Source organism: Vespa mandarinia, chromosome 17 (genome assembly GCF_050613455.1).
Source record: "Vespa mandarinia isolate Hongniang chromosome 17, ASM5061345v1, whole genome shotgun sequence".
Taxonomy (NCBI): domain Eukaryota; kingdom Metazoa; phylum Arthropoda; class Insecta; order Hymenoptera; family Vespidae; genus Vespa; species Vespa mandarinia.
In genome coordinates, this window is record NC_140826.1 from 1,967,501 (window position 1) to 1,982,500 (window position 15,000).

The following is a 15,000-nucleotide window of genomic DNA, read 5'->3' on the forward strand; positions in this document are numbered from 1 at the left end:
GTAGCAATAGCGGTAGTAATAGCAATAGTAGCAAGTAGTAGTAGTGGTAGTAGCATAGTATAGTAGTAGTGGTAATAGAGTAGTAGTAGTAATAGTAGTAGTAATAGTAGTAGTAGTAAGTAATAAGTAGTAATAATAGTGTGATAGTAGTTACAGTAATATAGTAATAGTACTTGTAGTGATAGCAGCAGCAATAAAAATAAAAAGAAATAAAATCAGTCCATATTCATTTAAAAAAAAATTATTACATTACATTACTATAATGTGTCCTGGCTTAAAATCAGACGAATTCCATTTCCAGAAATGGATAACACGAGAAAAATAATATTGCAAATATCGCACGGCAGAGTTTCACATCTTTTTTTTTTTCGTGCACTATCTCTTCCTCCCCTTTTTTCTTTTCTTTTCTTTTTTTCTTTGTATTTTATACGATTTTATATCTCTTCCATCCTTCCTTCCTTCCTTCCTTCCTTCCTTCCTTCCATCCTTTCTTTCTTTCTTCCTTTCTTTCATTCTTTCTCTCTTACTTTCTCTTAAAATCCTATTGTGTGTATACATATACATATATTTATATATATTTTATTCATATAATTTTTTTTTTTTTTTTTTTTTTTTCTATAGATGCAGCTAAGTCAAGGAAAGAATCTATCTTTCTAATAGCATTTGGCTCGCCAAATTCTGTCAGTTTCATATAACAGTAGAATTGCATCGGATATAATAAAAAATATGATTCACATATATATATATATTTGAGTCATTTATGATCACGTCGTCCACATACCTATGATTTCATCTTTTCTTTTTACGCAATCATTTCAATTGTCGAACATTTATTTTTTTTTTCTTTCTTTCTTTCTTTCTTCTTCTTCTTCTTCTTCTTCATCTTCATCTTCATTTGGTAGTGTTATTAAAGCGTGAGAGTGTAATATTATATTTATATTCTTATCGCAATAAAATATGCGAATACATATATATATATATATATATATATATATACATATACATATATATATATATGTATTATATATACATATATATATATATATATATATATATATATATATATATATATATATATATGTCGTTTATGATCACCGACCAATTTCAATTTCATTCGCATCTCCATCATTTTCATTGATTTCAATATTCACCGCATATATTTTTTCTTTTCTTATCCATTTATCCCCAGCCCCCTCCCTTTTCTTACCCACTTTTGGCAATGATTGATTATTTGGACAAGTATTAGTGTGTGATCTTTGTTTTGTTTTCTGGTTTTTTTTTTGTTTGTTTTTCTTTCGTTTTTAAACGGAACTTACGATACGTCCATTAATATGGCCACGGAGGAGAAATGTTCTTTTAGACTTCACCAAAACCACCAATCGCTTGTTCGGTCATTCTCAAGCAGAGAGATTCAAGGCTTGAATTTATTTCCGGTTCTGTTGTTTCCGGTCCACTACCACCACCTCCTCCTCCTCCTCCTCCTCCGCCACCACCACCTCCTTGGCCAAGAAAATGATCTCTTGGTGCACTATATGTTCGTTGCAACGTTCTTTGAAGTTGCTGAAATAAGTATGAATCGTGAGAAATAAAAATAATAATAATAATTTAAAAAAAAAAAAAGAAAAACAAAACAGAAAAAAATAAGACAATTATCTATTTAATATTTATAGATAAATAATTTACCTCCAAACTATTCTCCTGTAAACTAGGTCTTTTCTCAGCCGTATGTACTGGACGTAAGTTATTCTGATTCATAGTTTGGATCTGATTATTTTGTATATACGGTGTAGATATACTATTTCTATGTGGGCTGATGCTAAAAGAATTGTTATGTGAATGAGTATTGTGAATATGACTCAAATTTAAACTCGGTTTTCTATTGTGTTGTTGAAGATTACAGAATCTTCGATTATTATATCCATAATTATATTGCCATCTGAAATGTAATGATTAGAATCAATTCAATAATATGCGAATACATTGATTATTATTATTATTATTATTATTATTATCATTATTATTATTATTATTATTATTATTATGATTATTATTATTATTATTATTATTATTATTATTATTATTATTATTATTATTATTATTATTATTATATATATCGGTTTCATACTTCGGTGTGGGTCGTGGATTGCCAAGTCTGCTACGCCATTGTTGTACCTTCTCCTTTTGATTTGGAGTAAAGCAGTCATGTTGCAATACTTTTTCTAATATATTAATGCATGCACATAAAATTCCATCGTCTACACTATCCAGTGCCAGTCTGCTACAAACTGTTAATTTAATTATCGTGTTAAAAGCCTTGAAAAAAGCTTTAAAAAATATCAAATATATATATATATATATTTATAACAGAAAAAAATAAACTTACGTTTTCCAAGGACTTTCGTAAACTGCGCAGGTATATCCTGAGGATCACTTTCCTGACTTGGTTTTAAAGGTGTAGCTAATATTGTCTTCAATTCATCAAGAGTATTGACAAGCAGTATTGGCCCTTGTGAAAATGAAGTTCCTTGTGTACCATCACGAGTTGGTTGTAACAGATCTTTTTCTAAGTTAACAAGAGTCGTGTAACGTTGTTGCAATTTAGCAATTGAAAGAGCTAACTTATGCCTGGCTCCTTTTGTTACACCTTGCTCGGCTAATTGTTCTTCGGTTAATTGTAACATTTCTTCGTAACTTAGGGTAACAAACAAGTAGCTATATTTGTGAAGGCGTAATGTCTTAAGCCATGATGGTACATCTACGTTTGAAAATTAATTATAATTAATTGGATCATTGTTGTAAATTAATTGACGAACGTATAAAAAAAAGTTATATATTTTTAATATATACCTTTCATTCCGCTTGCCAATGTACGATTCGAAGCTTCATCTAAACGACCCTCACTACCACTACTTGCGCAAGAACTCTGTGGACTAAGAGGACCTAAACCTATTAGATTGCCTATAAAAAGAATTATATTTACATTATTACATTTTCATTATGTATGATTAGAAAAATTTAATTTATTATTGAACTAACTGGTATGATCTCCGGAGATACTAAAACTGCGTGGTTTGTGTCTTGTGGAATTATTTGCATTGTTGCTACGATCAACGACTTCAAGATGATGTGGTGGTGCAACAGGAGGAGTCAAACTATTTGAACGACGTTGACGAGTTACGGGAGGAGGAAACTGTAAATTAAATGTAGTAGTAGGCTGTGTGCCAAACAAATGTGTTTGTTCATTTGATTGCTGTTGTTGTTGTTGTTGTTGCTGTTTAGAACTTCTTTGCCATACATTATCCCACCTTTAAAGCAAAATAATGTCAAAATACTCATATCATTTATTATATATATATATATATTTGGTATTATATAAATAATATCAAATAAAATAAATATAAATGTATAACTATATAATTCACCTAGTTGAGGTGTTCGTATATTCTTCGAGGCTATGAATAGATGGAGTGCCACTGATACGTTCTTCGAGATGCCTTAGCCATTGGGTTAACGAGCGTCTGTCTTGACTAGTTATAGCAGGATGAATTAACGTGTAACTTAGCAACTGCTGTGTCTGTTCTGTATATTGACCAGTGGTCACACAATGACTCACTAATTCAGGTATTGCTATAAGATAACATTGTTTGCATTCTACATTTCCAGGCCTTAAAAGCGGGAGATGTGTTAAAAGTTGATTGATTGCAACTTCAGTCGGTTCTGTGAGTAATGAATTAATGAAGGCTGCAATTTAAAAAAAAAATTTTTTTTTATTTTTAGTAAAATAAATTATCAAAAGTATTTCAATATTTCCAAATATATTTTGTCAAAACAATTACCTGGATTGTTAGCATTCAATTCTTGTGTATCCAACTCAGAAACAGAGTGAAGAGAATGTTGTACAGCCTGAGCCAGAAATCTTGCTTGAACAGCAGGGATGCGACGAAGTAGAGCATAAAGTACCACGGTTTGTTCGCACTCGTTCCACTGAGAGAATACCCGAGTAAGTTCACCCACTTGTTCACAAAACAGAGCACCCGGGGACCACTTCATTTTATATCACACGTTAGCTTGTAGATAAGTTGTAGAGCGTTTATGATCATGCAAGTCACTAAGGCTTCAGAGCAGAGATGATCTTCTATTAAAATCTGCGTTTACTCCTAGATTACTCTGTAGAAAAAGAAAAATATCTTTATATAAATTTATTTCTCATTGACATAACAATAGAAAAGAAAAAATTATAAAAAAGAGGAAAAAAAAGAATGCTTTCCACATAATCCACAAAAATGAAAAAAAAAAAAAAAAGAAAAGAAAAAAAGAAAAAAAAAAGAAAAATATCTATTCTATTAGTGATACAAATCACGGTTCTACATATTCGTATCACATCTCGTCTAAATTAAGAACAACAAAATAAGAAAACTGATTTCTTGACCTTTGTGGAAGCAAAATAAAATAAAACGACAAAAACAAAAATAAAATAGAATAAAATAAAATAGAATAAAATAAAATAAAATAAAATAAAATTAAATTAAATAAAATGAAACGAAATGAAATGGAGAAAAACAAAAAGGTAAAAAGAAAAAAAGAAAAAGAAAAAGATAAAAGAGGAAACAAAAAAATAAAGAAAAAAAAAATAAGAAAAAGAAATGAAGTACATATGTCCCGAAATAACAAAACGTCAACGTGCCGATTTCAATCGTCTATTATACAATCAAGATGATCGGGCGGCATTAAAAGAAGATTAATTAAAAAAAAAAAAAAAGAAAGAAAAAAATTGAACGAGAATATCCCTGGCAAGAATGACAGTTCCATTTACGTTAAGGAAGGTCAGTTCTTCGAGCTCCGAAAGCATCGTTAAAACTTTCTATACTTCCTAACGAGAACATATCGGTTAAAATGAAAAAAAGGTCAGCCGGATAAACGCAATACTAACAGTTCCTAACAATTACATATCGTGAAGGCGTTGTAAGAAAAGAAAAGGAGAGAGAAAGAGAAAGAGAGAGGAAGAAAGAAAGAGAGAAAGAGAGAGAGTAAGAGGAAGAAAGAGAGAGAGAGAGAAATAGACAGAAAAAAACAGACAAAGAGAGAGAGAGAGATAGAGAAATAGACAGAAAAAGACAGAGAGAGAGAGAGAGATAGAGAAATAGACAGAAAAAGACAGAGAGAGAGAGAGAGAGAGAGAGAGAGAAATAGACAGAAAAAGACAGAGAGAGAGAGAAAAACAGAAAGAAAAAAACCGACAGAGAAAGAGAGAGAGAAAGAGAGAAAAAGAGAGAGAGAGAGAGAGATCAAAAGAAATCAAAAGAGAATATTAAAAAAAAAAAAAAGGAAAAAAAAATAGATACATTTATAGCCTACGACGTACTTTTAACTCGGAACTTCAAATCGGTAGACACACACACACACATACCCACTCACACACACACACACACACACACACACTCACACACACGTTCCACTTTACTTATGTTACGTTAAGGGTATAGTACAGAAGACGACGACGACAACGACACGACGACGAAGACGACGCAACGACGAAAACGCGACGACGATGGTGAGCCAGCAAAGGGGATAGGATACGGCATAACCTTAAAAACAGCATCGCCGTATATACGACTCCGCATCAAAGATATACACCGATAAGAATTCCACTGAGGTCAAGTTTGTTTACCCCGCGATGCATGTGTATTTATAGCCTTCCTGCTGGGAGCCGCGTTCGGCGGTGCAATGGCATCGTTAGAGACCGCCCCTATACATATGACTGTTATAACGACCGATAAGATAATTTTCTTATTTTCTTTTCTTTCCTTTTTTTTTTTTTTATTCTTTTCCCCCTCTTTTACTCTCTCTCTCTCTCTCTCTTTCTCTCTCTCTCTCTTCTCCCAACTTCCTCTTCTCTTTCTTTCTTTTAAATAAATAAATAAATAAATAAATAAATAAATAAATAAATAAATAAAGAAGTAAAATTTACTCGACACAAATGTTCTCCCGTGAAAAGAGAAAGAGAAACATGACAGCATGCTTATAACAATAACAATAATAATAATAATAATAATAAATAAATAAATAAATAAATAAATGAATAAATAAATGAATAAATAAGTTTCGAAAAAGATGACGCACAGATAAAAGCTATTAAAGATTGCCCCCCCCTCATATTTACGTTACATGCGACAGGATCGTATTACACAGTTTTCGAATTGTTTCTCTCTCCCTCTCTTTTTCTCTTTCTCTCTTTCCTTTTTGATTTATTTATTTTTTTTTTAAATGTATATCCAAGCCAATTAAATTCCCATATTTATTACGTGAATTTTTTAATTTGCCACGTAAGTTGACGTACGTAAATCAAAGAAGACAGTTCCCATTGATTAATAGATCAAGATAGAAATGTAGAAGAGATTTTGATAAAATAACGAGGATTTCGTTTTAATTGAAGAACGAACGAAAAAAAACAAGAAGATACGCAGAAGCTACAATTTCTCAGGAACGCGTAATTATGTTCGGCGATTATCGTCATCATCATCATCATCATCATCATCATCATCATCATCATCGTCGTCATCGTCATCGTCGTCATCGTCGTCATCGTCATCGTCGTCATCGTCATCGTCATGTCTTTTTGAAACGAAATTAATACGAACGTTTCTTCTATTGTATATTATTTCTATAATCACGTCCAAAGGACAATTTTAGAATTCGAATGTTTTCCTGTTATTTTTTTATATATATATATATATATATGTGCGTGCGTGCGCGCGCGCGCGCGTGTGTATTTCTTTTCCTTACGTTTATATCCTATAAACTTGCTTTTCCCCCCTACCATCCAACCCTCTTAATGTCATCCCCCTTCCCTCAATACCCTCGTTCGTTGGCGGCTCTGATATTCGGCCATTGAGCCCGAAAGAGACAAACACAATTCGGTGATACTCGCCGCTTCTCGTTAGACGTCCGAATATATGTATGTATATAATCGTCGAAGGATAAATGCCTTGTGTTTCAATTACCGTTCTCTCTCTCTCTAACTCTCTCTCTCTCTTTCTTTCTCTCTCTCTCTCTTTCTCTGTCTTTTTCTCTGTTTCTGTCTCTGTCTCTGTCTTTCTCTCTTTCTCTCTCTCTTTCTCTCTCTCTTTCTTTCTTTTTCTCTCTCTCTAGGCTCGCAGTTGATGATCGTCGTCCTTTAACGCGTTAATTATATCGACGTTACTCGTTTCGCGCGATAACGAGAGGATACAACGCGGTTATAACATGTTTTTTAACTCGGCGTCGATTCGAAGTGAGAAAGATCCATCCACCACATGCGATTCGGTGGGCCTACGTGACCACACTGGTTCGTTGTCGTGATCGAAACTCGCCGACTCTATGACTTCTCTCATTGGTTCTGATATATCACTTCGTATCAACCAATCATAGAACGCGACGGGGCGCGGTTCGTTTATCCAAAGTTCGTCGACCGGTTGACTTAACGATGAATACGTATCACGTGATTGGTTCGCGATATCATTACAGTCGGCCTATCAAATCTTTGGCGGTTTGAAACTTTTCAAATTGTTCTTAAGCATGTTTCTAAGCGCCCTGTGAGCTCGACATATTAAAGTAGAAGAGAAACAACAGAGATATATACATAAGTTAACCTTCTTCACGCTTATTGTCACATATGTAAATATATTTATAGGTTTTTTTTTTCTTATGTACAAACACGATGTCATTGAGGTCACGTCAATGTTAATTTTTAAAATTGTACGTTTCTTAATAGATAATATTTAAAAGATTTGTTTTATGCGATCAATCCAACTTATTTATTTCTTTCATCAATTAATAAAACTATATACTCTCTACAATCTCTTGCCGTACCTTTCTTATTACAATAAAATTTAACATAATGGAATTTTTAATATATATGACTATTTCAATAGGTTTAGTCAGGAGTTTATTATTATTTTTTCTTTTTTCCATTTAATACCATTATGTCATATTATTGCACATGTTCTTACAATTACACAAATGTCATTGTAGCACTTTATATCTTCATGCTGTTTTCAGTTTTCTTGATCGACCAATCTGTTACTAAAGAAAATTTGTTAATTTTTATTTACACAATATAAACGTACAAGCGCATATATTAAAATTGAAATTCAACATTTATCATGAAATCGTTACAACGTTTGAAAGCGTCTTTAACAAGTTATATTGCATTGTTACATTTATCATCATAAATCACATATAAATAATACATTCTTTTTTGTAAATTTTTTCTTTCTTTTCTTTTCTCTTTTATATATATATATATATATATATATATATATATATATATATATATATATATATAATAAATATATATATAAAGACCTTTCAATTGATATTTACATTTGGCAAGATCAATTTGATTTCATGAAAAAGTTGACATTTCCACATAATTTACTAGAAAGAAAAAGAAAATAATATGCTTAATACTTATACCGATAATTGACACAAGTTGATAAATATTTCATATATACGGCAATGGATTTATATACTATAAATGAATTTAGACATATACAGATCTTAAACTCTATTGTGCACTATAAAATATTAAGTATTAAATATTTTCTCCCATTCCATCACTCTCGGTAACAAGAGCACGCTCCAATATAACCCGGCCTTCCTTGTATCGTTGATTATCATCTGTTGCAAACTCATACACCCACCCAAGTTTAGCATCACAATTTTTACAGCTGACATCTCGTACCATGTGACGTCCAGTTAACATCACTCTATCTTGTACCTCGCTGTTAACCATATAATACAATGGTTAGATGGTAAAAACAACAATGATGATGATTCTTACATATGTTATACTAAATTGTATATAATTGGATTTACTTTTAATATTAATGAGCAATAAATTTCAATGAATCTCAATAAAATTTTCTTTGTAAGGAATATCGATTAAAAAAGAGAGAAAGAAGGAAGAAGAAAAAGAAAAAAAGAAGAAAAAAGAAACAAGAACTTATTTATGTAACAAACAATTTTAGTACTTAACATGATATTTATAAATATTAAACTTATGATATATGAAATAATGAAAACAAAAAATAGAAGTGCGATATTATTCTATACCTGTAATTAAGATTGACAACTTTGTTAAAGAGAAAAGCTCGACCAGTTGCTCCTGTGAAACGAGTACTAATCAGCTGTCCTCGGTTTGTTAAATTTGTGTCACAGGAAGCACAAGAAAAAAGACGCGTGCCACCGATGTGTTCCAAAAATATTACCCCCATTTTAAAGTTTGTTTATTAGGTAAGAGCTTAACTTATGAATTGTTAATTTTTAGTCTTGAACGTTCAAATAAAGAGAATAATAATCACACGGATGTTGCAACCAAACACATGAAACATTAACACTACATTAAGACATACGATGTTGAATTAATACTAATACCAACAGTGACGTATACACTTCACCGACGAATCGTAAATTTAGTTCTCTGTTTCACAATCGAGATGGCGCCATTTTAATATTTATTCATTTTTCTTTTTGACGCTTTCAACAGGTTCTATTTTTTTATCAATTAAAAATATTCTTATATAATATACATTTTTCATACGTTTTCTATATGTAATACGATGACGTAGGATATTTTTTTTCCTAGATATGCTTGAAAATTTTTTTATAAAAAATAATATGACACAAAATTAAATATATTGATTTGTAGTTATGATTTTAAATTTGTCAGATTCACCTCCTTTTGTTCTTTTTCTTATTTTTTTATTTATTTATTTTTTTTTTTAGTTGAATGATTAGAAAATCATGAAAGAAGGAAAATATTTATTAAAAATGGCTTTGCAGAGAGATATTTGATAATAATCTTTATTACATCAAAATATTGTATCTTTATTATTCATATAAATGGTATACAATATGTTACAAATACGTATGTATACATATTTATTTAAATTATATATATTTTTTTGTTATTTTTCTAATTCTTTTTTTTTTTTTTTTTTTTTTTTTTTTTTTAATATTTTTGTTATTCTTTTATAGAGCTAGGTACATAGATCTTTGTGCAGTAAAATTCGAAACATATTTTCTTAAATTTCTTTGCAGTCAGAGCTTTAAAAGCTAGGCTGTTTTTAACTTTGTCAGTGAAGTACTATATAAGAGTACTTACAAGTAGAAAACTTGGAACATTTGAATGTAAAAGCCAGAAAGTGGTCGCAAGAGTGAAATGAATCGAAAATATATTATTGGTCATTATTTAATTGGTATATTCACTTCTCTTCTGAAAGGCACATTTGAAATATAATCAGTACACTCCCTTGTTTGCTTAAACATTTGTTTTTTTTTTTTTTTGTTTTTTTTATATATAACATTAAACTTCTTAAGAGATATCAAGAATTATGTTTCCAATAAAATAAAATGATATAAGGACAGAAAAAGGGAGAGAGAGAAACACAATAGAAAAATATAAAATATAAAAATTTCTCTAGCCAAAATCACAGACGAGTCTCTTACTTTCTCCAACAAAGCACAGAGTCGCATTTTCATGGCCATAACATTAAATATATAATAGTTAGTCGATATAAATATTATAAATATGTAACACATATATATATATATAAATATATAATATAATATATATATATATATGTATATATATGTATATATATGTATATATGTAAGTAGTCTTATAATTAAATCGCACGCCTACATGCATATGTACATGTTCTGGATAATATTGCAGAGACCCAATTATTACGATTAGTAATATTAATCTTTTCTGCATTAAATACTCTTAACAGTTCATGTACTCGAGCATGTATATTTACATGTACACGTGTTCATACACATGTAAATATTTATATATATATATATATATATATATAACTATTTTATATATATATATATTTAATTTGATTACATCGATTTTTGATGTCCAGGTCATGAAGAATTTTTCTTTTTTTTTTTTCCATAATACTGCACCTATTCCTATGTACACCACACTTTTATATAGAACATAAAGAAAATATAGAAAAGTATTCGTTTAGAAATAATAATATTAATATTAACATTAATAATAATAATAATAATAATAATAATAATAATAATAATAATAATAATAATAATAATAATAATAATAATAATAATAATAATAATAATAATAATAATAATAATAATAATGATAATAATAATAATAATAATAATAATAATAATAATAATAATAATAATAATAATAATAATAATAGTAATAATAGTAAATAAAAAAAAAGAACAGAAAAAGAAAAGAAAAACCCCGAAAAAAAAAATACTTGAAAAAGCAGCGATTGTGCCATTATTATTACTTTTGTTATTATTCAAAATTAATGATGTGAAAATATTTCTCATTGTATTATTATATTCTAAACTCTTATATTCTTCATAAATTCTTCTTGCACTATCATCATCTCTCGATAAGAAAAATAGCATTATTCAGATTTTATTCTAAGTCAGTACTATACTTCAGTCAGTTTAGGTACATACATAAAAGTCTCGTCTGTTTCTGTCCTGTATTGTACAACTCATGTCACGAAATATCGAGGATTTTTCAAGGCAACATATTACAATATATCCTCATTTATATGCTATTGATACAATTTATACATATACATATACATATACATATATATATATATATATATATATATATATATATATATACATATTTTTTTTTTTTCTTTTTTTATGATAAAGTTTTTAAGAATCTTATATGAAATATGGATAAAAATTGATGCATTTACTCTTATTCGTAAATGCTAATCAATCAACATAACTTCATAAAACATTATAAAATATTTCCTGATAAAAGATTAAACAACATGAAACGTTACATAACTTACGTAGAATATTACATGCAACTAGAAGCAATATAAACAAAAAAAAATTTATGTTCCTACAAAATACAAATATAACATAATTATTTCTTTGCTACACAATGTGAAAGACATTATCTAATTCAACCACTTATACTATAATAATGGAGCAATTTTATGGAATCAAAGAAGTTAATTTTTTTCTATACATTACATTAAGATGATTAAAGAACTCATTATTATAGTGGTTGGGTAATATTAATAAAAGAATAGTTTTAGTAATGAATATTAAAGATAGTAACAATAATAATAATAATAATAATAATAATAATAATAATAATAATAATAATAATAATAGTAATAATAATAATAATAATAATAATAGTAATAATAATAATAATAATAATAATAATAATAATAATAATAATAATAATAATAATAATAATAATAATAATAATAATAATAATAATAATAATAATAATAATAATAATAATAATAATAATAATAATAATAGTAATAATAATAATAATAATAATAATAATAATATTAATAATAGTAATAGTATTAATAATAATAATCATAATTATAATAATGATAATAATGATCACGTTAGAAATATTATGATATTTTTTTTCTTTTTTACGATAATAGCACTTGTATCAGAAACTTTAATAATCCTGCGGTGATAGTAAATTATATTGATAGTAAATTTAATAACACCTTGTTCCGTGTAGCACAAATATTAAACTTATGCATGATTGCGGGTTCAATAGTTAAGCATTATTTTTGGTAAGTTTTGTTCTATTGGCGGCAACCGCTGCAAGACATGCCAATGCTTCCAGGTCCGGTGATGCACACCATGCTATCAATATTTGTAGAAATAATTAAATTCTCTACCTAACTAAAAAACAGCTAATGTTGGAGTAAGAGAACGTAAATATATTAAATATGAGAACAAAATAAAGATCTACAAAAATCATGATTTGAAAGAATCACGTTATTTGAGATTAATTAATTTGTTCCCTTTCTTCCTGTTGTTGAAACATGATATGTATTATCTCTTATATTGTTGTATTAGCAAAATAGACAAGAGTATTGGATGTTTTGAGAAATTTTCGTTTCTAATATCGCAATTGAACAGATTTTTTATAAAAGACACGACTTCGTAGAAAATATAATAAAAGGAAAAAAAAAAAAAAAAAAAAAAAAAAAAAAAAAAAAAAAAAAAAAAAAATGTTACAATCGTTGATAAAATATTCTAAATACGAAAATTCCTCAATTAATTAAATTGAGTCTTCGTTATAGCACTGGATGTACGATATTATTCTTATTAAATCGTACTTACTCTTATTTGATTCTTGATTTCCAGACATATTCGAAGTAGTTGTCGTCGCTGCTGCATTACGTGTAATGCTTTGCTTTCGTGCTTTTCTCTTTTGACTTCCTACCAAAAGTGATTTTTCACCATCTTCTGGAATTTCATTTGTTGTATGTAATCCATTTTTATTATTTTGTCTATTGTTTTGACCGCTATTGGAATTACCATGGCACCATTTATTTGTATTCAGTTTTTGCAAAACCTTTTTCTTGTTTATACGCTGTTGTTTTTTCTTTTCTTGAAATTCTTCTAAACTTAAGGAAGGTAAAGCTTCAATTTTTTTTTCTAAATTAAAATCCCTAAACGTAAAAACAATGTTATGTCAGAAATTAAATCTGTTTTATTCTTTTCTGCAAAAAAAAAAAAGAAAAAAAAAAAAAAAAATACAAAAAGAAAAAAAAATGAAAGAGGAGCAGAATTATTACTGCTTTCTTTCATTGGACTTACTCAGCACGAAATCTTTTACGTGTTGTCCAAGGTCCAAAATCTACTTCGCTCTCTGCACCTTCTGTTTCTGTTTCTTCAGGTTTTGAAGCTTCCATATTTCCTTCAGCACTTTAAATAAATAATCACGTTATATTTTATTTCTAATAATTCGGATGAAAAGTTAAAAAAAAAAAAGTTTTACCTTTCCACTAAATGTTCTAGCTCACCACGTGAACTATTTCCACCTTCGCTACTTAAAGAATCAGTTTTTTCACTAATGTTGGAAGATATGGAATTTCTTCTCTCATTTATTCGCTCTTCAGGACTAATAATGTCACATAATTTCAATTAAAAAAATATTGTTACTATTATATTAAAAATAGTACATAATATCACAGAAATAATATAACTCTTTACCTATACGACGTTGTTGATTTTTTTCGTTTATTATTTTGTCCAGATGGTCCAATATGCCTAATTTGTTCTGCTAGAAATTTTTGATATCGCAATCCTTTGCAGGTTCTTTCACCTCTATAATTATTTTCTTCAGAATTAGCATTTGAGTCCAGGAATGAGTTTGTCACGTGCTTTTCATTTTCTATATGCTGTAAATTTAATAATTTTTTAATAAGAACAGGACTTATATATGTTAAAGATATAAATTCTATATAAACAACATTAATATGGATAATAATTAATAATATAATTCATACCATTGTGTGTTGTTCATTATTATTTGATTCAGAATGCTTCCTTTTCTTTTCATTAAAAAGATCAACTTTGCATTCATTTTTATGTTCAAGAGCAAGAAGCAATTCTGGATTTCTCTTTTTAGGAGGCTTTGGTGCTGTAACTTCTTTTTCAGGAACATCATTGTGAGTCGTTATTTGCTCTTCGGTTAATTGCACCTTTTGCGGAGTAAAAAGAGAGCTAAGGCCACCAATTTGAGATTCGTCTGCTAACTTGCCTGGCTGTATGGCCTGACCATCTTTATTATCTGAATTTATATAATCGGAAGACACGTATTCGGATTTGACACTTTCTGTAGCCTGGTCCACGGTTCCTATTTCTTGCTTTTTATTTGTAGGTCTTGTAGTCAAAGTACGTAAAGGAGGAGCTGGTAACTTGTACCATTTGAAATCAGGATTCGCTTTTAAGAAGGCATCTTTGTACTAAAATTATAGTAATAATATCAATAATACAAAATGATCTATTTCTCAAATTATCTAAAATTACATGTGTTATTAAATCTATTAATATTAAAGAAGTTAAAGCTTAAACCATATTTCTAATTATTTCTTAATTGTAAACTTGCTAAAAATATTTACCTCCTGTGCTAAATTTTTATAGGTACGTTTTTGATCTGGATTAAGT

The 15,000-nt window shown here is 28.7% G+C and overlaps 3 protein-coding genes across 16 annotated transcripts in view; all 3 read right to left on the minus strand.

Moving 5' to 3' along the window:
• smg (sterile alpha motif domain containing protein 4 smaug) overlaps positions 1-7,347 on the minus strand; it is an 8,612-nt gene extending 1,265 nt beyond the window's left edge. Inside the window, exons 1-9 of one of the 8 annotated variants that reach the window (XM_085662341.1) lie at positions 7,002-7,347; positions 3,837-4,167; positions 3,423-3,741; positions 3,037-3,305; positions 2,848-2,958; positions 2,384-2,755; positions 2,126-2,285; positions 1,684-1,936; positions 1-1,560 (exon numbers count right to left, since the gene is read on the minus strand). The exon at positions 1-1,560 is cut by the window's left edge and continues 1,265 nt beyond it. In XM_085662341.1, the coding sequence (XP_085518467.1) occupies positions 1,357-1,560; positions 1,684-1,936; positions 2,126-2,285; positions 2,384-2,755; positions 2,848-2,958; positions 3,037-3,305; positions 3,423-3,741; positions 3,837-4,050 (1,902 nt within the window). In that variant the 5' untranslated portion in view covers positions 4,051-4,167; positions 7,002-7,347 and the 3' untranslated portion in view covers positions 1-1,356. The other 7 variants (XM_085662342.1, XM_035887009.2, XM_085662345.1 and 4 more) reach the window with 7 other exon arrangements.
• Positions 7,348-7,784: 437 nt separating this feature from the next.
• Yippee (yippee zinc finger protein) lies at positions 7,785-9,438 on the minus strand. Of its 3 annotated transcripts, none has more exons than XM_085662348.1 (3): positions 9,094-9,438; positions 8,682-8,762; positions 7,785-8,061 (listed from the first exon to the last, which is right to left on the minus strand). In XM_085662348.1, the coding sequence occupies exons 1-3, from the start codon at positions 9,252-9,254 to the stop codon at positions 8,034-8,036; spliced, it is 270 nt and encodes an 89-aa protein (XP_085518474.1). In that variant the 5' UTR covers positions 9,255-9,438; the 3' UTR covers positions 7,785-8,033. The 3 variants fall into 3 exon arrangements, 2 of the variants coding, with proteins under 2 accessions (XP_085518474.1, XP_035742914.1); XR_014983176.1 differs by having other exon boundaries at positions 7,796-8,061; positions 8,455-8,762; positions 9,094-9,434; XM_035887021.2 differs by lacking the exon at positions 7,785-8,061 and having other exon boundaries at positions 8,337-8,762; positions 9,094-9,434.
• A 2,962-nt stretch (positions 9,439-12,400) lies between these two features.
• bbx (bobby sox) overlaps positions 12,401-15,000 on the minus strand; it is a 7,801-nt gene continuing 5,201 nt past the window's right edge. For 3 of the 5 annotated variants that reach the window (XM_035887013.2, XM_085662180.1, XM_035887015.2), the window contains 7 exons: positions 14,955-15,000; positions 14,340-14,798; positions 14,044-14,231; positions 13,829-13,951; positions 13,648-13,755; positions 13,168-13,499; positions 12,401-12,684 (listed from right to left, as the gene is read on the minus strand). The exon at positions 14,955-15,000 is cut by the window's right edge and continues 155 nt beyond it. In XM_035887013.2, coding sequence (XP_035742906.1) covers positions 12,596-12,684; positions 13,168-13,499; positions 13,648-13,755; positions 13,829-13,951; positions 14,044-14,231; positions 14,340-14,798; positions 14,955-15,000 — 1,345 coding nt within the window. In that variant the 3' untranslated portion in view covers positions 12,401-12,595. The remainder of the gene's footprint in view (positions 12,685-13,167; positions 13,500-13,647; positions 13,756-13,828; positions 13,952-14,043; positions 14,232-14,339; positions 14,799-14,954) is intronic. The other 2 variants (XM_035887019.2, XM_035887020.2) reach the window with 1 other exon arrangement.